General features: G+C 41.3%; 1 protein-coding gene across 5 annotated transcripts in view; it reads right to left on the bottom strand.

The window, feature by feature from the left end:
• SRGAP2 (SLIT-ROBO Rho GTPase activating protein 2) overlaps positions 1 to 27,877 on the bottom strand; it is a 204,421-nt gene that overhangs the window by 112,119 nt on the left and 64,425 nt on the right. For 4 of the 5 annotated variants that reach the window (XM_053393341.1, XM_053393343.1, XM_053393345.1 and 1 more), the window contains exon 3: positions 25,067 to 25,259. The exons of the other annotated variant lie outside the window; for it this stretch is intronic. In XM_053393341.1, coding sequence (XP_053249316.1) covers positions 25,067 to 25,259 — 193 coding nt within the window. The remainder of the gene's footprint in view (positions 1 to 25,066; positions 25,260 to 27,877) is intronic. 5 annotated transcript variants of the gene reach the window in all.

The following is a 27,877-nucleotide window of genomic DNA, read 5'->3' as shown; positions in this document are numbered from 1 at the left end:
TCCAGCCCACCACATGGTCTGAGGGATGGTGGACCGGCCCATGGCTGGAAAAGGTTGCTGACCCCTGGTTTAAGGATTGGGTCAAATGATTTCATACTTCCCTTTCCTCTCTGACTCACCAACAAGAAAATGCTCTTGGTTCCTCCTCCCACATTTCCCATTCTGGTTTTGCAGCACCATCTGACTACTGGTAACTCTGGTTTGGGGTAATCTTAAAGTTCAATTCAGGATCTGGGCAAATACTGTAGTCCGTTCATAATCAACATTCCTAAACAACTATCTGAATTTTAGAAGACATCTGAAGGCAGCCCTGTTCAGGAAAGCTTTTAATATGTGATGAATTATAGTATTTTAATATTTTGCTGGAAGCTGCCCAGAGTGGCTGGGTAAACCCAGCCAGATGGGTGGGGTATGTATGGATAGATGATAGATGGATAGATAGATAGATAAAAATAATTATTACCCCAAGTCATGAATAATGACAGATCTACAATTTTTCACTGGCCTTGCACGCCAAATAAATAAATAAATAAATAAATAAATAAAGTGCAGTCACTAGGCCCCTTCCCCACCCGTCAAGTCCTTCTAGCTTTTGTCAGTGGGAAAGGCTTGGGTGGAACTGAGGCCTGCTGGTTTGGCCCTTCATGACTAAGCCTCTCTGAGGGCCTTGACCATGCAGCTGCCAAACAGTCCTTGGTTGTCCTCTCAGCTCTTGAGCTAGAGGGTTGTCAGGGATCTGCAACAGACAATTTTATCCGTCTAGCTTTGAAGTTAAGGAGAAAGTCAGCTACTCATCTCACTTTTTGGAGGGCTGTGTTGCACTTGAGTGGCGAGCAGATATGCTGAAGCCTGTTTAAAGGCAGGTTCCTTCTTTGGAAGTTGTGGTCTTTATCTGCTGTGGCCGCCATCTTTGTTATTCTACACATGTGCTAAATATGCACATTTGTGGAGAGAGGGGTGTTTAAGGCTGCCTGCCAGCTGAAGAACCCTTTTTCTACACATACTACTTTGAAAAAATACTGCAACCTGTCGGCAACAGAATATATGGAGGAGGCTAGGTATTACAAACACAAGCTGTATACTGCCTTGCTAAAGCAAGAGCAGTAACTCAGATAATAGCAGGTGGGAAGGTCACCTACAAGTCTCAATGAACTGTGCCAGTGTGGTGTTGTGGTTAGAGTGCTGGACCTGGGAGACAAGAGTTCAAATCCCCACTCAGCCACAAAGTTCGCTGTGTGAGCCTAGGCCAGTCACTGCCTCTCAGCCTAGCCTACCTCACAGGGTTGTTGTGAGGTGAAAATTGAGCGGAGGTGAAGTATGTAAACCCCCTTGAGCTCTGTAAAAGGAGCTGTCATCAGACAACTTCCCAGGAAATTGTATTTCTGATTTTCTAACTTGCCTAGATTACTTAGTTTCCTTTTATCATTTGTTTACATGCACTCTTTTTTCCACTGTATTGTGTAATACTTGGAAGGGACAATAATAAAAATATTGTTTTAAGCCAGACTATGGCAGGAATGTTTCCAACAGCTGTAGAATTCACTTTAAAGCTCATCTGGAATTAAACAGAGGAGGGTGTTTCTCCCCACGAAAGCAAGCCACACAAAATCTTCCTTTTAAAAACGGGAAAGGGGGAGGGAAGAGAACAGTTGGGCATCGAAATCAGAGGACACAATTATCAAACAGGCTGATTCATCCTAAAGATCATGAGGATAGCTGGCAACACACACTTCCACTGGCGCACAGCCATGCTTTCTGGTAATACAGAAAGTATGAAACTCATTTGCGGGGTTCCCTTCTTTGCATACGGATGGGACACGCCACATGTAGAAGCCTCTGGCTCAAGAGAAGAAAAGAGCCTTCCACAACTCAATATAGAAAGAACACCCAGCGAGTCTTCCCACTCCTGACTAAAAGCAGATAAAGGGCGGGTAGCTGCCAATTCAACAATTACAAAACTATTACAAAAGACCATTGAGCACAGTGTTCTTGATTAGGGATCAAATATTCCACCAGATATTTCTCAAATGTCCCAACTCAGCATTTCCACACGGTTCGTCAGGAACCATTTGTGCTGCATGGGAAGCTGTAGTGGGGGCAACAGCGGGGGATGTGGGAGATGCAGAGAGCCCCCCCCCATGTTCTGCTTCCAGGACAGGTTACAGGCAGGTCCAGTGTGTGCTGATGGCACCAGAAATATAGCAGCAAAGGTGGACTAATTCTCAAGACCACACTATTTACACTATCAACTAGAACTGATATGATAAAGGGCAGGGATAGATCATAACTCCTCTCCTCTACAATTCCAATCCTGGCCTTGCTAGTTGGAGTTGATGGTTATTGGAGTCCAACGACATGTGGAGGACCACAGGTTTCTCACAGCTGGTATACTAGTGGACTAGGACCAATGACACCTGCGTTTAAATCCCTGCATGGGTGTGAAGCATATTGGGTGTTTATGGACGCATTACTTTCTCTCTCTCATTCTAATCCAGCAGTTCTCAACCTGTGGGTCCTCAGATGTTGTTGGACTAAAACTCCCAGCATCCCTGAGCTCTGGCCTTGCTAGCTAGGGTAATGGGAGTTGTAGTTCAACAACATCTGGGGACCCACAGGTTGAGAAAGGCTGTAATCCGACTCATAAGGTTACTATAATGATAAAATAGAGGGGCATATCCTCCTGATCTTTTCAGAAGGGGTCTAAGGTAAACATGTATAAGGAACAACAAATAGTTTGCACCTCTGAACCAGTATAAAATGTTCACATATGCACTTCCGGAGGCGGCGCAAAACCGTGATGGCGGACCTCTTCGAGCTCTGAAGAGGGGCACCGCAGAAAAGGGTTGCTCGCGACGGCGCAGCGGCAACCCATCAAGATAAACCACGGGCAGAGAGAGTCCGTGGCCGTGGGACCCGGCGGGCACCTGGAGCGACCCCGAAATCACAAAAGGAACCCCGTAAGGGGCTCCGGAGTGAAGGAGGGGGAGCGGTGCTGTGGGTTCATCGCTCTTTCTGCGGAGGCGAAGCCGCGCGGCTGTCACGGATGAGCGCTGACCTTTCTTCCAAGAAACATCGGGCTGAAACATCAAACCCGTGAGTAAGGACCTAAGACTTTACAAATTAAATCGGAAAATTTGGCTAAAAACGGGAGACGAGAAAGAGGAAGTCCGTCTTCCGACACTGCTTTCAAGATCAAAGCAGACGGTCTAAAGAGCGGAAAGCGCTGTGAACAGGGAAGCTTTGAAGCTTTAAATCGGGACTTTCGTGCACATTTGAATTTTATTTTTAAAGAATAAATACAGTATAAAATTGACCTGGAGCGGACACCCCAAGGGCAAGGGAAGACTCTAACCCCAAATTCCCGGGTGGCCGGGTAAAGTTGTTTAAACTGCGGAACTGTTGCAAGCTTCCAGATACTTTTGTAACTTTTGAGCTCATCTAGCTGAAGTGGATACAATTGCAGGCACCTTGCTGGAACTTTGTTATATGTTGAAAAGGGCTCTGCAGGACTTTTTTTTTAGCGTGCTGGAACTAATTTGTTTTTAAAATTGTTTTTAAAGTTGGAACAAAGAGACTTTAATTGTGGAAAGTTACCTTCTTCTTATTAAAACTTTGGTGGCACTCCCCCTAGAGGACATTGGAAATACAGAGGCCTGGGAAAGTTTTTTTTGTTTACCTTCTCTCAATAGACTGTTTTTAATTCTGGACTTGCCTTTCCCATGGGATTACAACACTTGACCTTGAACGTTGACTGATGAGTGGCACAGGAAAGACAAGAGCAGCCAAAGCTAAGGAAGCTAAGGAGAAAGAGAAAGCAAAAAAGCAAGCACAGCTTTTGCAAACAACTTTAACTCAGGGACGTAGATTATCAGTTCCAGCTGTGCTTGCGACACAAAAAGTAGAAACCGAAAAGCCTGAAAAATCTGAAGAGGAAGATATGGCAGCAGGAGGAGCTGAGGCAGTACTGAAACAAGTTTTGGAACAACTGTCAGCAATAAATCAAAAAATTGATAACCAATCAACAAAAATTGACCAAGCAACATCCTCGATTCAGAAATTGACAGATCAGGTTTCCCAACATACTCAAGCAATTGAAAAATTGCAAGGAGCAACAGAAGAGAATCGTAAACTGGCAGGGGAAGCCGTTCAAATTGCAACATCAGCTAAAAAAGAAGTCGAGGAAGTTAAAGCGGAAGTCAAGCCTCTTCATAAACAGATAGGGGACCAACAAACCTATCTCTCGTTGGTGGAATTGAAAAATCGCGAGACCAACCTTAGACTAAGGGCAGTCCCAGAAATTGAACAAGAAGATTTGAAAGGACTTTTGACAACAGAGTTTACAAAGTTCTGGGACTTAAAAGAAGAAATTGATTTTAAAATTGTATCGGCTTTTCGGTTGGGAAGATTAGTAAGAAAAGATAGATCCAGAGACTGCTTAATAGCTTTGAGATCAAGGGAGGAGAGAGACAAAATACTAGGCCTACACTTCAAAAACTCAATTGTGATACAAGAGAAAAGGGTGGAAATTTATCGAGATATTCCTAAACAGTTATTGGACTTGAGAGCCACCTACTCAGATTTGGCTAAGTTACTGAGACTCAACACAATTCCTTATAGGTGGGAGTTCCCACAAGGGCTATCATTCACTTACAAACAGAAGAAGGTTAAAATAAGATCACCAGAGGACTTACAAAAGTTCCAGCACGACCACGGAGAAGACCTCCAAAAAGAAGCAGCAGCTAATTGGCCTATACCCAACCCAGGTGGAGCAATACCTGCACCTTCGGAACCAGAGGAGAAAGAAGATACACCGCTCTAGGTGTAGCAGAATAGTTCAGGATGTCTCTGCGGCTACTCAGTTGGAATATAAATGGCGGAAATTCCCCGGAGAAAAGAAGGAGGTTATTTCACATATTGAAGAAAGAACAATTGGACATTATTTGCCTACAAGAAACCCATGTGACCAGGCTCCACAGGAAGGTTTTGGTAAATAAAAGATTAGGCCAAGAATTTATTTCGTCTGACAAAGTAAAGAAAAGAGGAGTGGTGATCTATGCTAAGGAGAGCCTGATACCCAAATTTCTATTTAAGGATGAACAAGGAAGAATTTTGGCAATTGAAATTCAAACCCAAGGAGAAAAAATATTGATATTAGGAATTTATGCCCCAAATGACGGGAAATCAGAATTTTTCAAGAAGCTGCATGAGACGTTGCTGGACTATCTGGACTATGCTAACATCATAATGATGGGAGATATGAATGGAGTGGTGTCTACACATATGGATAAGTCTTACAACCAAAACTTAACATCTGATGGCAGACTGCCCAAAACTTTTTTCGAACTGACTGACAATCTGGATTTGATCGACATATGGAGGACAAAGAACCCCCTAGGTAAAGAAGGAACTTTTTTCTCTGAGGCCCACCTGTCTTGGTCAAGGATCGACCAAATCTGGACCTCCAGGGGGCTGGCACCCAAGACTAAAAAGGTGGAAATCTGCCCAAAAACATGCTCCGACCACAACGCCTTGAAAATAGAACTTAGATTAACTCAACCCGGTTCCTTCAGATGGAGAATGAATGACACACTACTAAGAGATCAAGAGATTGTGAAAAAGGCCCAAAAAACATTAAAGGACTATTTTGAGATAAATCTGAATACTACAGTTGAAAAAAGAACGATCTGGGACGCAAGTAAAGCTGTTATGAGAGGGTTTCTGATACAACAGAATTCAATCAAGAAAAAACTCTGGAACGGAAAGAAGGACAAAATATTGGAGAAAATACATCAAGGAGAAAAAAAACTGAGAACCAAACCAAAGTCCAAGGAGGTGCTGAGAGAAATTAAATTCCACCAAGCAGAATACTCAAAATTGATCAATCAGGAGATTGAATGGAAAATAAAACAGATGAAGCAAAGATCTTTTGAATCAGCAAATAAATGTGGAAAGCTGCTAGCTTGGCAGCTGAAAAAAAGACAAAAGCTAAACACGATAACAAATCTAGAGATTGATGGAAGGACCGTACAGAAACCAGAAGAAATTAGGAGGTGCTTCCACAGATACTTCAAAGAACTGTATGCACAGGGGCCCCAGAAAGAATCAGAGATAGATCAATTTTTAAAGATAAATGGACTATCAAAAATAACTCAAGATAAAAGATCAATCTTGAACTCTATAATAACCACACAGGAAATTGAAGGTGCCATTCAGAATATGCAACTAGGCAAATCTCCAGGCCCGGATGGACTTACCTCCAAATATTACAAGGTTCTGAAGGACTATTTGATACAACCTTTGTTGGAGGTATGTAACCAGATTATGGATGGGAAGAGGGCACCAGAAACGTGGAAAGAAGCCTTCATCACATTGATACCTAAGTCAGAATCTGAAAAGACTCAGCTTAAAAACTACCGTCCCATCTCACTCCTAAATGTGGATTACAAAATATTTGCAGACATTTTGGCAAATAGACTTAAAAAAGTCTTAAATGAAGTAATTCATAAAGACCAAGCTGGCTTTCTCCCTGGTAGACATTTATATGAGAACACTAGAAACATCATTGACATTTTAGAACTTTTGCAGACTAACAGGAACACAAGGGCGGTGTTAATCTTTATTGATGCGGAGAAAGCATTCGACAATATATCTTGGATGTTTATGAAGAAGAACTTGGAGGGGATGGGAGTGGGACGGGGGTTTGAGAATGGATTACATGCAATCTATTCAGAACAAAAAGCTAAATTAATAGTGAACAATGTGGTGACGGAGGAATTTAAAATTGAAAAAGGGACACGACAAGGGTGCCCTCTATCCCCTCTGTTATTTATTTCAGTCCTGGAGGTGCTATTGAATATGATCAGAGAGGACCGGTTGGTACAAGGGATAGAGGTCGGAGTGAAACAATATAAACTGAAAGCTTTTGCAGATGACCTAGTTTTGACACTGCAGGAGCCAGAATCCAGTACAAAAAGAGTTCTCGAACTTATATCTGAATTTGGTCGGGTGGCGGGATTTAGGTTGAATAAACAAAAAACTAAGGTTCTGACCAAAAATTTAACAATTACAGAAACAGAGGGGTTTCAGAGAGAAACAGAACTGAATGTGGTTAAAAAAGTGAAATACCTTGGGATCTATTTGTCCTCCAAGAATTTGAATTTATTTAAGGATAATTATGAGAAATGTTGGTTGGAAGTTAAAAAGGATTTAGAAATTTGGTCAAGATTGAAACTTTCCTTGTTGGGAAGAATTGCAGCTATAAAAATGAATGTGTTGCCGAAAATGTTATTTTTGTTTCAAACCTTACAGATCGTGGACAGAGTGGATTGCTTTGGAAAATGGCAGAAGGATATATCTAGATTTATCTGGCAGGGCAAAAAGCCCCGAATAAAGTTTAAAATATTAACAGATTCGAAAGAAAGAGGGGGGTTTGCCCTGCCGGACTTGAGGTTGTATTATGAAGCTGCAGCCTTCTGCTGGCTGAAAGATTGGTTTTTGTTGGAAAACACCGATGTCCTAGATCTGGAAGGTTTTAATAATGCTTTTGGATGGCACGCATACCTATGGTACGACAAGGTTAAAGCACATAAATTGTTTAAAAGCCACATTGTCAGAAAAGCAATTTTTGCAGTCTGGATGAAATATAAAGACTTACTAGAGAGTAAAACTCCGAGGTGGCTATCACCAGTGGAGGCCAAGGCCCGAAAAAGACCCAATATGGAGGCCTATTGGCCGAAATATTGGGAATTGACTGAAAAAATTGGAGACAATTGGAAGTTGCAGAGCCAGGACAAACTAAAAAATAAGGTGCGAGACTGGCTACATTATGCTCAAATTCAAGAGGTTTTCAAAATGGACAAAAAAGTTGGTTTCCAGGTGGAAAAGTCGAAACTAGAGACAGAATTGTTAGAACCAAAGACAAAGCTGTTATCTAGAATGTATAACTTGCTGCTTATGTGGAATTTACAGGATGAGACAGTTAAATCTGCTATGATTAAATGGGCACAGGATGTTGGACACAACATTATGTTTGAAGACTGGGAAAGGTTATGGAACACCGGAATGAAATTTACGGCCAGTACGGCCTTGAAGGAAAACATTATGAAAATGATATACCGGTGGTACATGACCCCAGTCAAGTTAGCTAAGATACATCACCTGTCTGACAATAAATGTTGGAAGTGTAAGGAAGCAGAGGGGACTTTCTTTCACCTCTGGTGGACATGCCCAAAGGTTAAGGCTTTCTGGGAAATGATTTACAATGAGTTGAAAAAGGTATTTAGGTATACCTTTCCCAAGAAACCAGAGGCCTTCCTGTTGGGCATGGTAGACCAGAAAGTGTTAAAGAAGGACAGAACTTTGTTTATGTATGCTAGTACAGCAGCAAGAATACTCATCGCAAAGAACTGGAAGACACAAGATTTACCCAAGCTGGAGGAATGGCAGACGCAGTTGATGGACTATATGGAGATAGCTGAACTGACCGGCAGAATCCGAGATTTGGATGTAGAAACAATTGAGGTGGACTGGAAAAAGTTTAAAGACTACTTGCAAAAGTATTACAAACTGTATGAATCTTAAGACGGTGCATGATTTGAAAATGATACGCTTTAGCAATTATGATTAAGTAAATAGTAAACTAAGTGATAAAAGAGAAAAGGAGATAATATGAAATTGAACATGTTATGTTTATTTTAAAGGTATAAAAATTCTGACATAATACATTGAATATAGATACATAACATGTAAAAGTTACAATAAGGTATGACATAAGGTAACAAATTGCTGACATTGTTAATATAAAGAACGCAGAATCGGAAGGGGTGGGGAAGTCCAATTTGGGATTTTTGTTAAAAAAAAAAAAATGGTTTCTTGTAAACTCCTTGTTTGTAATGTATAAAATTTGGAAAGAAACGTAATAAAAAATATTATAAAAAAAAAAATAAAATGTTCACATATGCACACACAAAAAGATAGCAGTTCCTCTACTACAGTACATGCACAGAATAACCAGTTTTTAAGCCAAGATTCATAATTATTCTTCTGTGTATTTTACTTCATGTTTCAGCTTCTAGGATATATTTTCCACTGTGATGCAAATGCAGCACCATCTTCCTGATAGAGTAGGATGCAGTCCCAAAAAACAAACCCCTTATTCCATTGTCAGAAGATAACAGAAGTTTCCTGCCAGAAAAACGCTGTTAACTTTCCTAGAAATGTTAAGAATACAGATTACTGTTGACTTCCATTGTTCTTTCCATAGACGGGGAGGGCGAAGCTGGGGTGGGGGGGAGAGAAAGATTGGATCTGTAGTAAGAAACAGATTATAGTTTCATTTAAAGAACAAAACACTAGAATGGCACTTTCAAAGCAGCTGATCTGGCAGAGTTTCTTGCCCTGTGAAAAATATCACAGGAAATGACTGAAGTTTGCAATCTGGATTGTTTCAAGGTTCAGTGTGTAAGGGAAGTGAGAGAGCCAGGGTGAAGCAAAACTACTACTTAGCTTTGCTTGCCAAGGAAAGCCAGCACGTACAAGAGGGGAAAATGTTCACATTCCCTGGACTTGTGTATGTATGCTGCTACAACAGACAAAAGCCAACAAAAGGATCAAAAGGCCGCACTCCTCAAACTTGACAATAAGCTGGCTGGGACACACAGGCTCTTTCTTCTTATATAAAAATAGCAAGAGGTCTGCCAGTCTAATGGACTGTACTTATGCTACTCCATAAAGTTTACAGGCTTCGCATTTCTTTAGCCACCTGGCTATGCATTTTCATATGACACCGTGCTAGTGCAAAAGAGCTCACAGAGGGTCATCTTACAGCAAGTGGTGGATCTGCTCCAATACAACCATGGTCAGGATCTATTTTAGCTGCTGTAACATCACAGGCGGGGATTAAGCACCTTGGGGCTATACAATCAAGAATTAAGGGAAACTTGGACACAATTGGAAGGTTGCCTATACGCTGTGGGCTTTCAAATAATACTTTCCTTGGTGCAAATTGAGTGGAACAGCCATTGGGTACCAAAATCCACTTGTTTCTTTTTAGTGTCAGGAAGAGAGACTCTTAGTAGCACTATGTGCTCCTGAAGCTCATCTTATGCCTACCCTACCAAGACCAGCAGGGCCTTTAGTGTGGTTGTGCTTCCAAGGACCCTCAGTCAGGCACCTGCAGTATTGGCATTTAGGTGCCTGCTTAAAAGTAATCATTGGCAAACTCGGCACAAGGGTTCATTTATTAATTTTGTATGCTGCCCCACCCTTCATCTGTAGATCTTGGGGCAGTTCAAAGCGTAAAGATACAAGATAAATACACAAAATACATAACAAAAACAAGAGCAAAACAAAACAATAGCACTCCTCCCTTCTCCCCCCCCCCCCAAGTTGGAAGCATTTAATATGATATAAAAATAAAGTACCGTATTTTTCTGTCTATAAGACGCTCCCATGTATAAGACGCACCATATTTTGGGGGATTCAGATTTAAGAAAGTGGCCTTGGCACTATGCATGTATAAGACACCCCCAATTTTTTGACATAATTTATTAGGTGGGGAAACCTAGTCTTATACACAGAAAAATACGGTGTGTGTATAATTTATATATACGACAAGCAAGTACACAATACTTGCTTGTCAGTTACTCTATATATATATATATATATATATATATATATATATATATATATATATATATATAAATAAAGTAACTGACAAGCAAGTATCGTGTCCTGGGTTTATTGAAGAAGGGGCAGGGTGCAAATGTAAATAGTACAATTGATACTACACATGGTAGCCTGAAATGCAGGCAGAATCCTCAAAAATTGATGTATCTCTGGCCACAAGAGGTGGTTGGAAGCTGTACTCTGATTATGCTTCTGAAATTCTCAGGAGCACCTGTCAGAAGCAGAATATGTTTTGCGCTCTTTAAACATTATTTGGGAAATCCATTAATATCCCACAGAAAGGAGTTTTAGATAATATTTACAGATCAGAAACCTTTCCTTCTAAAACTTTGAAAGAGCAGTTCTGTATTACCATTGTGCTCTCAGAGAAGTGTTTTTTTTCTTCTTTGCAAAACAAGCTACACATTTTAATAGCTTTAAAACGTCACATACTAGAGCTGGAAGAAAGGAATATAATCCCCAACCCACACAAAGCAAGAATGAGGATGGCAGAAGTTTCATTCAAATTTCAACAAAACAAGAGGCACAGCATGGGAGTAGAGTTATAAAAATCAGTCCTATTTGGGAAACGAAACAAGGCAGGATTTTTTTTTTAAAAGCTCTTCAAGAACCCACACAGCACTCACTGTCTCATTTTTGGCCAGAGTAGTGGGGGACTCTTGAGCTGAGTTCGTTTGGAACATCTTACCTCATATGCCTTAAGGGATTTACATTGTATTTGATGATCTAATCAAAGAACGGGTTAGAACAAACAATGTTAACACTGACCTTGATACCAGATGTTCTGAGAACGCGACCTGTTAATAAAACCAGAATAACTTTGCACATACATAAATGGCATGTCGAAGATTCAGAATGTCAGCATTTGCAGGTAAGGGAAATCATGCAGCTTCCTTGGGTCAAGGACACTAAAATGTGAAGTCCTAAGTCCACCTTCTAGGGCAGCATGTGCTATCTGGGACTGATGGGAACTCCAGTCCAAATTTCAAAAGCTTGGCACAAGTTTGTGACCTTTTGGTTGATCCTAATTAAGCGATTACCTAATTGTGGATTTCAGATATTTTTTCTTATGGACCAATACAGCTAACTTTACTACCTCATTCCCACTCTGGTCCATTCATGAATGTTTCCAAAACAGCAAGTGGCCCGTGAACTCCACTTCAGGCTAGAGACAAAACCAAGACTCTGTTAAATGTTGTACAGTTGTACCTTGGATCCCGAATGCCTTGCAAGTTGAACGCTTTGGCTCCCAAACACTGCAAACCCAGAAGTGAATGTTCTGGTTTGCAAACTTTCTTTGGAACCCGAATGTCCAACGCAGCTTCCGCAACTTCCAATTGGCTGCAGGAGCTTCCTGCAGCCAACCAGAAGCTGCGCCTTGGCTTCCACACGTTTTGGAAGTCGAACGGACTTCCAGAAAGGATTCCGTTCAACTTCCGAGCTACGACTTTATTTCCAGAATGTCACGGAGGAACTGCTTTTGTTTCTTAGCCCTAACAGCCCTCAACACAGTCTGAAAAGCCATTTTAGCACCCAGCAGAGACTAATCTAATTATGTCGGCACCACAACTGCTGGAATCCATTTTAAGATTGTTTCCATCTGCTGATGTCATGCCAGCTTTCCCCTTCTCCCTACTTCTCCACCCCCTGTTTTAACACCTGGCTTGAGTGAAGTTTTCTGGAAAGCTCCAACACTTATTTACTACTTTGTGACATTTTTCAAGGGTCCTTATAAAGGTATTTCCCTATTGTGTGCTTTGGATCCCTTCCCCCTGAAGGACCAAGCAGGCTATCTTTAGCTTCTGCAGGCATTCATCCTGAACACACAAGGGCAAAAAGTATGCAGGGGGCTGGCTTCGCCCCCAATGTCCTCACATGCACTTGCCCCATGCGCTACACACCCAAAGTTCATGTGTTTAGTCCAAGGGTCTGAAGGAGGCTTCTAAGTGTGTTTGGTTGAACACGCTGAGAGAAGCCTCCCTGTGATCAGAAACCCTGCATTATCAGGATTCCAGGCACTGAGGTAGCTTCAAAGTGTGTCCATCCAGACTTCTTCAGATGCTCAGACTAAATATGTGAAAGGGTGCAGCAGGTGTACACACTGGGAGTGGCATGCACACACTTCCCCCCTCTCGAGTTCATGAACTCCTGAAGAGGGCTTATGGTTCCCCACCCACCCTGGCATATCCTGTGGAGATTAGGAAGGTGGAACAAGGCATCTATTTCAGTAGGCATTGTCATATATTCTCGCAAGCATGATCTTCTTCCTCTACTTGTGATATTTTGCCCATAAATAAAGCTAGCAAAACATTTCCTCAAACCTGGCCTTCATGCCTCTGAGCCAAAGAACAGTGTGACGTTGGAAAAACAGGTAGAGGAGTTTATTCACAGCCAGCCTCCTGAGCAGCAACTTGTCATCATGGAAAGCTGGCACAGTAACACATTTTTATTAAAAAGAAGAGGGAGGGAAGGAGAGCTTACTAGAAGAAACTACTGACACACCACAGTTTGTTTAAAGATCTACCCCACCTTTGTACAATATGAAGTCCTCAGGGCAGCTTACCACTCTAGTTTGGGGTTGTTTTGTTTTAATTATTTAAAAAGCATTAACATAATATTAAAAGCAAGTAAAAAGCAAACAAGGGCAATTACAGTAAAGGTCTTAAAGACTTGGTCTAATAATAATAACAGTAATAATAATAATATACCTAGTTGGCATAACCTAGTACCAAAAAGCTAACAATGGTTGTGCCAAGCAAACATGTTTAGAGAGAGAATTGCTCCAAGACAACCTTTTTATGGAGGTCCAAGGTCTCTTTTCATCAAAATGCTTCCCCCCTTTTTGGGGGGGGCGGTGGTAAAAACAACTAGTTCTCCTTTTGTTTCTTCTCAGCAGTTGCCACAAAGCTGGAGCTCCTCCTTACACCCAGTCCAACTGGACTGCCATACTAAGGGTCCACTTCCATATGTGAACTATGAAGACTTGCTCTCTCTTCCACATACGGCATAATGCTAGCTTCTCATGCCCTGCAACTGAATTCCCAAAACTGTCAAGAATTAATATGTTATGAGCCAAACCAAGGCACACCACAGGCAATATCTAGAAAGTGCCCGCCACCAGAACAGGGGGACTGAAATCACCATTCTCCGGTTCTTTAGAGTTGCCTACCCAAGCCCTATGCCAACTGATATGGCTTAGATGATATGGTTCTCCCCACCCACCCTGCCAAAAAGAGAGAGAGAAAGAGAGAGAGAGAGAGCAAGAAGAGCACAGCATGAAAATCTCCTTTAAACCAAAGGAAAATATATGGACATTAAAGAGTTAAGATAGACAATTCTCAGCTGTCCAAACTACTGCGCCACAATTCACAAAGCTATTCCAAAGTGGTGCATAGCAGAAATACCAAGGGCCCACAGAAATATGGCAAGTAGAACCACTGGTGTCTGGTGGCGCCAGTTTGCATGTTGACATACCGCATGAGGTTACACATGAAAGGCCATAGGGCAGGAGGGGGGAATATGATTAAGCAAAGCACCATTCTAATTTCTGTCTGGGACTGTCACCTCAGTCAGTCCACGCCCAAATCTCAGCCTCACGCAGTCGGGACACATGTCTTGGGAACCCACTTTAGATATTGCATTATAACCATGAGGGCTCCCCTCGTCCCCTATTTAATCCAGGAACAATAAGGCCGCCTTTCTTGTTTTTGCACCCTTCATCTCAAAGAGATTTTACAAAATAAACAGACTATTTACATAATTTTTATTTAACACAGGCAGCTCACAACTGAGAAGCATTTGCAGAGATAAGGACTAACCCTACAGTAAAGAGATGGCAATCTGAAAAAAGACAGACAAGACAGACAGGATATTCTGGGAAAGAGAAGAGCAGAGGTGGAGGTTAAAAAGAAGGGTTTTGCTTTCATAAAAATTAAAAACTCACTCAATGATAGCCATGCATACACAAGAACTGTCACTTATAACTGGAGGGTGATTGCCTCTGAGGGAATTTCATGGAAGGGAAGCTAATAGCATTTCTAACTAAAACTACAAAGGAATTTAAGCACCACTAAATGCAGCTACTGTACCATGCAGGCTGACTTTTGCTGTGAAAGTGGTGAATGCTCTGATTTAGATTTATGACCACCCAAGGAGAAGGCTTCAAACGTGCAGTGCTCAAAAGGGATCCCTTCATGTAGATCAAACATCGACTCCAATTCATTACTTCTGGTTGGATATTATTGCTCCAATGCCTCAGTGTGAAAAGGATTAAAGGATGATATTTCCCCAAAGACTGGAGCTGCTTCAACTATAGCAGGTTGCTTGTGCTCAAATACAAATACTTCCCCTCTCCAAAAATATATATTAAAAAATCAGCATAGACTCGTGAAGTTTGGTAAGAAGACCCATTTTTTTCCTTATTTAAAAATATGGTGCTCGCTGCTAATGCCTGCTTCCCAAACAATGGTGCTAAACCAGGAAGCAAAGCCGAGGGGAAGAGAGAGAAGTTCGGGCTTCTGCTTTCGGCTCAGTTGGTAGAGCACGGGACTCTTAATGTCAGGGCCATGGGTTTGAGTCCCACACTGCGCAAAAGATTCCTGCATTGCAGGGGGCTGGACTAGATGACCCCTGTGGTCCCTTTCCAACTCTCCAGTTCTATGATTCTAAGTATGTCAAAATGAGAGGCAATAATTTTGGCACAACCATTTCTGGTTTTTTGTGACAGTTCCTATGCTTATGTTGAGACACATTACCTAGCCCAGATTTCAGCTGCTGTTAACAGTGGTAAGTTCACTATGGTAGGTAAAAGTGCCTACAACCGTCAAGATATAAGCATGTTGTTGTGACACAAAGTATTTCGATGACTTGTTACTAACTGAATCATTTCACAGTCAGTGGCAAACATCTAGCTTTCATTATTAAAAAAAAACTCAGGTCAGGGTTGAAACAAAAAGGTTCCTGTTCGCTTTCCACTGAACAACTGCATAAAAGCTGCAAATAGATGGAGCTATGAAAATTTTTAATAATCCCAGATGTAATGCAAGCCTTTGACACTGACTCTTAAGTTATGTATTCAGCAATAATGGGGATTCTCTGCCTGTGGCAAGAGGGTCAGAGGTTAAAACACTATACCTCAGGCAGCAAGTAGGACAGGGTTTGTACTACCTGATAAGCTATTTTGGACCAGCACGGCTGCCTGTTAAACTAGTTTACAGACCCAATTTACAGGTTTGATGTTAAGAAGTAGAATTTCAACCATTTACAGTACAATTCTATACTTGTATAGTACACTTAGAAGAAAGTCCCATTTAATTCAGTGAGGATTATTCCCAGGTATAGGATTACACTCTTAAGCACCCTGGTGAACTTTCCAATCAGAACTTTCCTCATCCTCTGAAGGCTTTCAAAATTTATGTTGAAACGGAATGTATCTGAACATTTGCAGGACCAATTCAATAAGGCAAAATCAACTGGCATTCCTAGTGTTTTGATTTACAAAACAGGCCCACTGAGTCGCTGTTGAGTAATTCAAACAAAGGCTAGGGGGTAAAGCAGGTCTCTCAAAAATGCATATGCCAAATACACACCTAGGATCATGGGGAGAAAAGGAAAAGTTCTGAATGGTTTAACATGCCCGTTTACCATATTTAAAATACAAACACACACAAGATAAAAGATGGCACTTAAGAGGTTGGTATTAACTTTTCAAATCTAATGACTGATATTTAGAAGTTTAGCCCTCAGTAGCCTGCAATGAGATTTAAATACTAAAATACAACAGCTTTTAGATGTAATTCCTAGATCTTAACATCTGTTACAAGATGAAAGTACTTAGGAAATGGAATATCAAAAAGATTTTTCTAATTAAAACTAGTTATAAAGAATCACAATAAAAAGGTAAACAGACATTATTTACCTTTTTTATTGTGATTGTTTATAATCCACCCCGCCACTAAACATACCCAGACACAAGATAGAGGATATCAAACAGAATGTAACATGCAACAATAAAACTACAACAAAATCTTAATAAAAACATCAATATCCTTCTTTTTCTTGCTGTGATTAATCAATGTTATCATTAATGGCATGTATTCTTTTTATATGCATCCTTTTTGTATTAAAATATTCAATAAATCCATTTCATCATTAATGGCATGCTGAAATTTAACAATCTACACACTCCATAGTACAAGGTGTTCTTAGATCACTTAGGAAAATGCCCGAGTGATAATAGAATTTTCAAGGTTTAGCACTGTTTTCATATACAAGGCTTATTTCTTTCAAACCGCTTGAAGTCATAATGCACTCTTTATTCTAATTATATACTTTTAAGATTTTCAAGCAGTGGTGATCTTTAGGCTCATTTCCCCCACACCTCAAGTCCTTAAAAAAACCCACCACAATCACCACCCAATATTCTAGTTGTGAACATCTGTTGTTTACAAGTGCTCAGCCTGAAGGCTGCCAGGCTTGTTCTGCATCCTCTTCAGGACACAGGCAGCCAAAAAGTCTCCTGAACTTCATGCTGGGATGTCCTGGCTGCTCTGATAGTTGGAAGTTGACAATTGCTGCTTAGCATCTCACTTCCGAAGATTATCCTCATTTTCTAAAGCCATTTTATCATCCTGTCTTAAAATAGGCCGCAGTGTTACTTTTGTTTAGCTGCTTGGTGAGATATGGCAGAGAACATGCTTTGTATATAGACTGTTTCAAGGTCCTTGGCAGGTCTAGTTAAAGGAACTCGGGCAAGAAGACTTAGAAAAGTCTCTCACCCAGGCCACACAGAGCTGCTGACAGTATCACCACCGCCACCCAAAGAATACCAGGATAGCAAACAACAAACTACAAAAATAATTAAAGAAAAAACAAACATCCTCACAACTACTAATTTCAAAGTTGCCAGAAACAATGTCTTTCAACTACCATGTGCCTAGGTGAACAGGAATGCTTTAAAATTCCACCTAAATATTAACACTGAGGGAGACAGACACACCTCACCAGGAAAAACGTTCCACAAATGGGAGAGTCCTATCAAGAAGGTTCTGTAAGATCTGAGGTGGTTGATACTGGTGGAGGTGCTCTTTTGGATATTTGGGTGCCAAGCCATTTAGGGCAAATATTAACAGCTTGAGTTGGGCGTGGTAGCTCACTAGGAGCCACACACAGTGCTTTCAGGACTGGTGACCTGTGGTCCCACTGGGCTAAATCAGGGATCAGCAACCTTTTTCAGCAAGGGGCCAGTCCACTGTCCCGCAGACCATGTGGTGGGCCGGACTATATTTTGAAAAATAAAATGAACGAATTCCTATGCCCCACAAATAACTCAGAGTTGCATTTTAAATAAAAGCACACATTCTACTCATGTAAAAACACGCTGATTCCCAGACCGTCCCACGGGCCGGATTAAGAAGGCAATTGGGCTGCATCTGGTCCCCGGGCCTTAGGTTGCCTACCCCTGGGCTAAACCATTCACCAATCTGTACTAGCTGCAGATTCCGGACAGGAGGACCCCTGAAGCCGGACTTTCCCAGTCCAGGAATGGCTATAGCTAGTGGACCAGCCTGAGCTGGGCATAATTACTCCTAGCCACAGAGGCCACTTGGACAGATATGACATCAATGAGTCCTCCCAGGCTATGAACATATTCCTTCAGGGGGAGTGCAGCCACTCCCAAAACATCATCTGCCTAATTCCCTGATATGAGAGCTGACTACCCATGAGCACCTCTTCGCTTTCTTGGCCCCAATCCAGCCCATCACTGCTTCCAGGCCCCAGTCCAACACCTCCACAGTCTCTCCTGATTCAGATGGAATGCACAGATAGAGCTGCATATCATCAGTATACTGGTGACATCATGCTCCTCCTTGAAAACAAATGTAATTAAGCATTTTGGAGGTTGAGCAGGCCATAGGTGTAATTTTGCAAGACAATGCATAGCTATAGCGCAGGTAATTTGGCAGTATAAATGATAGAACATATCAGAGTTACAAATGTCAGAAAAAAAGTTGCTTCACTGTAGGACATTCAGTTCTCTAACCTTCATATAGGTGTTTCATTATAAATAATAATAATAATAATAATAATAATAATAATAATAATAATAATTTAGGATGCAGCTGCGCGGAAAGCCAGAAGTGGGCCTCATCCCTGAAATCTATGTTGAACTCTCCCTTTAGCACATGCATGCAAGCTCCTGATTCAACTACACTCAGCTACAGGCAGGAGGGTGTAATAGACTTGCCAATAAGAGCATTGTTAGCATTGGATCCTTCCATGCCACATAGCTCCTGCTTCAGCAATAAGAGAAAACAGTGGCATCAGAAGCTTCCCCTGCAGGTAAATCCATTGTTCTGCATCCATTGCAGAGAGTTTGGGACTTGGAGCCAGATTTCAAACCATCTGCTACCCTGAAATAGTTCTGCTAAAGAATAAAATCTCTTGGGGCTTCCAAAGTGTTTGATTCAAAGCTTCAGTTTGAGGCCTCGGTGTCTGTTTTCCTGCACGTTTAGCAGCACCATGACAAATTCAATATTCTTCTCCCTTCACGTCAATGACCAGGAAAAGTAGCTTATTTATATATCACGGCTACAAGTGCCTGAGCTCTTCTAATGTCATGTTGGACCCGTGTGGTAGACACAGAATGAACAATGCTTCTCTGACTTCCATTCCTATAGCAGCTCATGGACTGGGACAAACTTAGGTTTCGGGAGCCACTTTGGGTAAAGTAAACCTGTTACAAAGGGGCTGATAGGTTCCCCACCTTGGAGGTGACCTCTATGGCCTGAACATGTGTGAAATCGGAAGACACAGATCCAAGTCAGCTCCCTTTTAGTAACCACATGGCATTAGAAACCCCAACTGTGATTGAGAGTCAATTTGAGACTGTGAATAAGTAAAGCTGTTTAATCTACACCACATTTCAAATTCAGGATGTGTGATTAAAGGATTCAAGATAAAGAAGTAAGAGATATCAGAAAATGCAAAAAAGAAAATGAAGCAGTAATTTTTCTTACTAATCCGTCCTCTAATATAGTCCCTACATTATTAGTTTTATGGCTTACATAAAGCTGCAGCAGCATCCTTCTTACATGCAATTGGATGCACAGGACCTGCTGAGGCAAGGGAGACAAACAACCCCATTTTAAAGTTGTGTTTCAAGGGGACAATGGCAGTTGCTGAAGTGAGTGGGGAAAGGGGAAATGGAAGTGTGGGGGAGCAGCATGTTGTCTGAATCCCAAGGGCCTTAAATCTTGTTATTCATTGGAAACCGGAAAGGAGAGGGGTAAATTGGGGGTACTGCCCTTTTGGTCCCCTGTCAAATGGGCTTATTAACAGGTGAAGAACATCATTGTGAGTGTTCATACACTGCACAATGCCTACATGTGTTGCTTGCTCTGCTCTTACAGAAGAAGAGTTTAGAAGACATGAAAAAAATTCAAGACAGACAGAAAGATGCTGCTATTCTTACAAAATCTTGTAAGAATTGCAGCACAGGCTTTCAAGTGCCATCTCTCTTGTTTCAAACTGGAGGCTTTTGTGGAACGCCATGGGTGACAGACAGATGGCAGGTGACACAAACAGCTGAGATGGAAAGTAGAGGCATTTGAAGGGTCTCAGACTGATCTTCAGATGAGAGGATTCCTGAGTAGCAAGAAAGAACATGACTTACAGTTACAAGCATTTCAAAAATCCATATTAGGGGAATACCTTTAAACTGGCCAACCATATGTGTGTGTGTGTGTGTGTGTGTGTGCGCGCGCGCAAGTGTTTTGCGTTCTCCTAAGCTCTTCATCAGGCTAGACAGTAAAATAAAGCGAAGTGAGAGAGGAGAGAAAAATTGTCACACCGTATGGTAAGGAGAGCTTGACTAGCACGTATTGCTATTAGGTATTGCCCTGAGATGAATTCTGGTATTGTTTTTTATGGACAAACACAGCTACCTTTCATTCGGCTTGGAATATACTGAATTTAGCCATTAAACAGCAGAAGTGGAAGAAGAGGGTCTTCTATCACCTGAAGATAAAACTTGATTCTCTGAAAGAACAGTTCCTCCAGCTGTTAGGTAAAGTTACCAAATTTGCTTCTACTGACGTTTAGGCACACCACCAAAAATTAATCTCTCCCTGTTGTGATTCATCGTATACCGCCCTATTTTCTCCCTTTTCTTTTTTACTGTTTTCTTTTTAATACTGTTTTCCACCTATGATGGAAATTCTGTGTCTTACCCAAAGGTAAAGGGACAAACTTGGGATTAACAGTTGGTACTTGTAATTCCAGAGTTGAGGAATCAGTCCTTGCTATTTCTCCCCCCCCCCCCCCAGGCTTTGGTGCAACCTGATACCTGTGTGGCACATAAAGGAGTTTCATCTGAATGCCTGCTACTTCCTTCTCCATTCTGTATTAAGATTCATACCAGATATAGACTCGTGGCATCATCACCAGCAGTTTTTCTCCCTGCCCCAACTTTGCTTTGCTTACCTCCTACCCTGGTGAAAAGTTCAGCAGCACTCAAAAGCTTGCATGCTATTTTGTGATACTTCAGTAGGCCTATCCAAAAGACATTGCACTAATACAGATTTGGCTACTACAGATTTTGGAGTTCTTCTTATGAGCCAACAGGTCTACCTTTACTTTTTGTACAACTTGGAATACGCAAAGATCACCAGTGTTGAAGCAATGATTCTTTAACATCAACTTCGTTGGACTGGCCATGTTGTTCGGATGCCTGATTATCATCTTCCAAAGCAACTACTCCCAACTTAATAATGGAAAGCAAAATACCAGAGGAAAACAAAAGAGGTTTAAAGACGCTCTCAAGGCAAATCTTTAAAAATGTAGTATAAGCACTGGTAACTTGGAAACACTGACCTACAAGTGCTCCAACTGGAGAACAACCTTTACCAAAGGTGTCATGGACTTTGAAGAAGCACAAACTCAAGGCGAAAAGGAGAAACGTGCTAAGAAGAAGGCACATTTGGCAAACCTTCACCATGATCAACTCCAGCCCAGAAACCTATGTCCCCACTGTGGAAAGACGTGTGGATCCAGAATTGGCCTCTACAGTCACTTACAGACTCACTGTTAAGACCGTGTTCATGGAAGACAATCTTACTTGGCTACGAGTGATCGCCAAAGAAGATGAAGAAGAGACAACTTGGAACATTTCAAAGGTGCAAACAGTGATATTATCCTATAATCACCACTGACTGGGGGGAAATTGATCACACCACTGCAAAACAAATAGGGAAACCACCAAAATAGCATCTGTAAGATGCAAACACTCAAACAGGAAAAGCTGCTCGTGACAGAATTCTGGTCTCCAACAACCTATGAATATTACCCCAAAACACAGGTTTCATGGGTTGTGAAAATTTTGCTGCAGGGATGGGTGAGAATCAGTGCTAGGAAACTGGTTATTTCCGTAACTTAAAAGGTTGTGTACTCCAAATTAGAACAACGGATCATATTCACCATTTTATCTACTTTTGATACTCATCAGACTTTTGGCTATAATCACATGGGAAACCAAGACACTCTGTTTTAACAGACAAAATTTCACCCATGAACAGAAAGAAAAAAAGTAATCTGCTACAACTGTTCCCCAACACTTCTGAGTAACACACACTGCAGCATTAATTAAAAGCCTCCTGGCTAGCTTAACAACTTCCATATCAAATGTTCAACTGAAACACCCAACAGAAGGAAAGCAGCAGCTATAGGCAAAATGTCTCTAATGAGAGAGCATTTCCACTAGGGAAATTTGACACCATCATTAAACAGAAGTTTATTCTTGCACTTATCACTGGAAAAACCTAGGGGTTGTGCATTTGGACTACGCAAGAACTAACAACTACCCAAAACTGACATTTCTCTTTAATGGCACACAGAGTGCAGATCTAAAGCATTTTTAAAGCCTCCCGCTGTTGATGGAAAATGGCAGACAAAAAATGTTCAAGACACAATTATAGTTCTATAAATATGAGAAGGACACTTACAACTCTCTTTATTGGCTATGCTTAGGGGATCAGGCTTTGGTAGTGATGTAGTGCAGTGTATGTCTTAATGAGGATGTTTGCATTAAGTATCAGTCAGGAGGAGAACAAAAGGTGAACCACTTCAAAGCTGTATAAAAAGGAAGCCAAAGGGTGAAAAGTTAATGGCTTTCAGAGGAAGACTTTCTAGTAAAAAGGAAGGTTGCATCTCCCATCACAGCCAAACCGTATTCCCAAACACAGCAATTAAATCGAGTAATAAAAACAAAGCATTCTAATCCCTCAATGGCTGGAAATTAAACAAACGGAATTTAGGATGGAGGCTCATCCAGATGGATCTTTTCTCCCAAGAACAGGCTGAATATTCTGGAGCAGATATTATTGTGATCCCAACACTTATTTTACATCAAGCTGCCATCCCAGCTGCTATCCCAACAACACATTTTGAAAGGCTTCGCACATTGTTGAGCTATGCAGCAGAAGTTAGGAAGGTTCCCTTCTCCCTGTAGTCCAATACAGACAACAAGCAGGGCCTTTCCCCTTTTCCAGAGATGGGCATCTTATCCATCTGAAAGCAATACTAGATCTCATAACGAGTCAGAAAGCCATGTCTAATTTACACATCATTTGCATTTCTTGCATGGCATTCCCATGAGTCTTGGAACTGCAAAACTACAAGAGGTTGGCTGCATATATTCTGCCACAAAACGTATCATGAATTTGGCATTCATGAAATGTGAGAAACTTGCAACCCTGGGATCAAAAAATGTGCTAGGGATATTTTAGAAGCAGGGAAGTTTAGCACACTAACATCCATTAGATTGAGTTCTCTTGGATGCCTCCATGCTTCTGTTCTTTTAAACAATTCTATGCTATCACATGTTCATACACATCTCTGAAAACGTTTGTGCTAGGAACATTTAAAGATGAAAATAAAGTTTCTAGGATAAGAACACTGAGACATTACAGAAGCACCTTCGCCATATGCTTCTGAGTTCATGGGCAATACATTTCCATTCTGTTCCAAAATACTGGTATCCTACATAAAATGCGGCACAACAGGCAGTTTAGCAGGGATATTGCTCAATGCACTGAAGGATTAGTGCATTTGCACAGAGTATCTTGGCCACCTTTAAGTTTGCAAAGCAAACAAACACAATCTTGAGGGGATACATAGTATTAGAAACCAGGTTTTTATTCAAATATCAATTTTTTAAATGAAGCACGTAATTCACCAGAGCCATGGAGCTATGGGATAAAAGATCATGTCCTACTGAGACAATGAAAATGCAGAGGACTGTCCCATTTGGCTCACAATTTTGGGGGCAGTTCCCTTTAAAAGCACCATCTTCAAGTGCATACATGCAGCTCCAGAAATAAATGTAGCTGGCAGAGGAAGCAAGAATGAATCATGGTCAGATATACTCCCTAAGATCTCACTTATGACTTTGATACAAAAGCAGCTTCTCTTTCTCTTTATCCCCTCCCCCCTCAAACTGTGTGGCTGTCAGATATAGATGGTGACCCACTCTGACTGCTGTCCTTCAGGCTTGAAGGACGCAGCTATACAATACTGAGCCCCCTTCCTTTGACATTGATGTCAAACAGCCTTCCATTCATTTTCAGAGGATTCGCAATCCATATCCATTCTCAAAGCCAATATAAGCAGCAGGAGCGGCTCATTTCCTCCTCTCCTTTTGCACATCCTGTCAGTGATGCCAGTGATTATCATAACAGAGAATGGGAGGAGCCCCTGCTAGCAACCCATGTCAAATAGGTGGGAAATGCTGGTGCTGCTTGCATGTGTGAAACCTCTCACAGGCATCAAAGCTGGAGCACTTCAAACAAAGTCACAGAAGCCACAGTTCACAAAGATCAGCAACAAGCTACAGTGGCACAGCTTTAGGAAGAATCCTTGCTTTCCAATGGCCACACTTTATACTGACAAACACCAGTTATGTGTTAGATTTGCATCCTCTACTCTGGGGTCCTTATCTTTAACACACAAAAGAGGAGGGAAGGAAGAAGTAACAGAGGGCATAAAAGTACCAGATTTCACAGGAGACTGTGCATCTTCCCACTGGGCAAGCAACCAAGAGATGAGCACAAGTGATGTGATGCTGCAGACATCACATTCGCTGACACAACACATTTGAGTGCCCCACCCTTCCAAGCTAAATCTGGAAGGAGGAGCAGGATAAAAACTACTCTTCAGCTTTAGGAAGACAGGAAAAAACAGGAAAAAACCAGACAGGAAGAAGAAAACACCATGTACTTTGTTATACACATTCATTCATTCATTCATTCATTCATAAATAGATAGGTTTTCATGTTATTTGTTTGTTTGCTTTACCCCCTCCCTTGTGCAAGAAACAACACTTTACTTGAATTGCTGGTCTTTGGTGCTCCTTGTTTTTGCCAGAAATCGTTCAGCTAGCTTCTCCAAGTTCCTGGAGTAATCCATCTCGATCTCAGCCTTTTTGCGGAAAAAATCCTGCAGGTCCTGAAGCAGCTGGACTCTAAGCTCACATTGCTGATCAAGACATTTCAGTTGTTCAATAAGCTGGGCTCGGATCTCTGTAAAACAAAGGGGGAGGGAAGCCACACACTGAGTGTTAAAACAGATTCTTAAAAAGAGCATAAAATATAACAAGATGTCTGGTGGTCATAGTGCTAGAACATTGGTTAAAACTATGCAGGCATCAGGTAAGAAACTGCCTAAGAGAGCCATGTCAACAACTCTGAGCTACCTAAAGAAGAGCCAAAATTGTACAATCATACAGTGTAGTACCAGATAGTGTTATATATAAGTATATGATTGGAGGCAGTGTTAGAAACTCGTATAGAGAAGCTAGGAGCCAAATGGCTCCTGGGACCTCGGTTGCAGGCGACAAAACATAATGTCTAGTAGTCACTTGGGGGAGGGGGGGTGGGAAACACTCTTTATTCTTTTCATAAGCATGAACCAATCTGCAATTCACATAAGTGATACAATGTTAATATCACATTTTAACAGAAATTGTTTACACATGTTTAATTTGGTGTTTACAATAAAAATATTGGTACCATACTTCAGTTTTCAAAATACTCTACTCTTTATTGTTAAACTCCTTAACATATTGTCTATCCTTAACATACACTTTGAAGTTTCAAAGCACATACATTTCAGTAATGAGTGTCAGCCAGACGCAAAAAATGGAACTTAGACTTTTTGAGGTGCTCACAAATGGAGAATCTTTAGGAATGAAATGTGCCTGGTGCCCTGCTAATTTTGAACCCTGACTGAAGGACCTGGATTTCAAACCAATTCAGAATACATATTGGATGGCCTTAGCTTACACACACAGGGCCTAAGCTGGATAGCTCAGTTGGTTAGAGCATTGGGCTGATAATGCCAAAGTTGCAGGTTCGATCCCCATATGGAACAGCTGCATATTCCTGCATTGCAGGGGGTAGGACTGGATGATCCTTAGGGTCCCTTCCAACTGTGATTCTATGCTTCTCAAACCACATGCTCCACTTTTTGTTTTACTTCCAATCACAATGTGGTTCTCTAACATTTCATGTCAGGCATGGGGAGTGACTAGAAATGCATGGACAGTGCATGGAGAGATTTTTAAATCTCCCCAACCACAGGTGACAAAATAAATCCATCCCACATTACAAATATGGGGGTGTCCCATGGGAGTGTCTTTTCCACCCCAAAGCCTAACTGTAGCAAAGGAGACAATTTCGACTGCTGTTTGGCAAGAATGAAAGATTTAAGCCCTCCCACTCCATTCCCAATTAAAATCACTCTCCGTAATTATATTTTTAAAAGAACACACAATATAATTGGGAATAATGCAATTAGCATCATATGTATTTTAGCCCCACTATGTTACCCACTTCACAAGGCTACTGAGAATGAAAATGTGATGGCCCTATGTATGCTGCCCTTCACTCTTTGGAGAAAGAGCAGGATATGAATGCTATAAATATTATGTACAAGCCAGTTAGTAAAATCAAGGCTAAAATTGCTCCCCATGCCTCTCACTTCCCCTCTGGCCTCTAACCAACCTCAATGTCAGCAAAAGCTCTCCATGATTAACTGTGCCTGCAGACAGAAAAATAACTATAATTGTGTTTTGGACACTGTGGCCAAGGGATAACAAAGCAACTTGGAACCCAATACAGTTCACTTACAAGGAAGGCTTTTACTGCTGAAGATTCTATCAATCAGCAGTGTCAAGGGCACATTTGGCATCCCAACGAAGTGGTCATTGTCCAAAAATGTACTGAATCTCTCTAGATAAGGGCCACAGGGCTGGCTAATGCTGCAATTCCCTGCTGCTAGCTCAAATTCCCCCCAGAGATTCTCCATCAAATTCCTTTGCAGGCTATTCCTAGGGCAAAACCAAAGCACTGATCATGCCGGGCATTCCCAGAAGACACCAATTTGGGATTATTCAATTAGCTGCTGGGACTCCAGCTGCGCCACTGCAATTAAATGCAGCACATCAAATTGAGAATACTTTGCCTTTGGAAGGTCCAACTGATTCGCATTCCCAATTGGAAAAGGTCACAAGACTGTTTCATTTTTCATGAAAAGGATGTCTTTGGGCAAAATTTTCAGGCAGATTCCTTTCGCCTGCACAGAGAGTGGTTTTAGCATAGATGACACGGCTGTTAATATACCATTTTTACTACTTGGGCAGATAAATGTTTTATTAAGACCACCCAATGCTTGCAATAGCCTTTGGAAGTATAAAACTATATATTTCTGACCCATGGGAAAGCTAAACAAGTGACATCACATCTGGCAAGTAAAAGTACCATTCTCAGTTATTATATCAAACCCCACCAACCTACGGCCTTTGGCTACTGAGCTATTAAATAAGTTGGTTGCAGATCCATTAATAATGCCTCTGCCTCAGCCCCCTAAATGCCCAAGAAAATGATCAGCTATGCATTTTCCTCCAAAACTCTCTGGACATTTGAAAAGCTAATTAGAACTGCCTGCTATGTCTGTGAATTTTCTGTGGCTGATCTCAGTTATTTATATAACAGTCTCATTCCCAGATCAAATTGATATCAAACAACATAAATAAACAAATGCAACACTTAGCATTCACTGAGCTTCTGTCTTTTCTTTACGACTCTGGATCATTTGGATACAAAACTCAGTGCAAGCAGCACTAGAGCAAGAGGGCTTT

The sequence above is a fragment of the Podarcis raffonei genome, chromosome 6, assembly GCF_027172205.1.
Source record: "Podarcis raffonei isolate rPodRaf1 chromosome 6, rPodRaf1.pri, whole genome shotgun sequence".
Classification (NCBI taxonomy): domain Eukaryota; kingdom Metazoa; phylum Chordata; class Lepidosauria; order Squamata; family Lacertidae; genus Podarcis; species Podarcis raffonei.
Note: the sequence above shows the minus strand (reverse complement) of the source record. Positions and strands in the feature narration are given on the sequence as shown.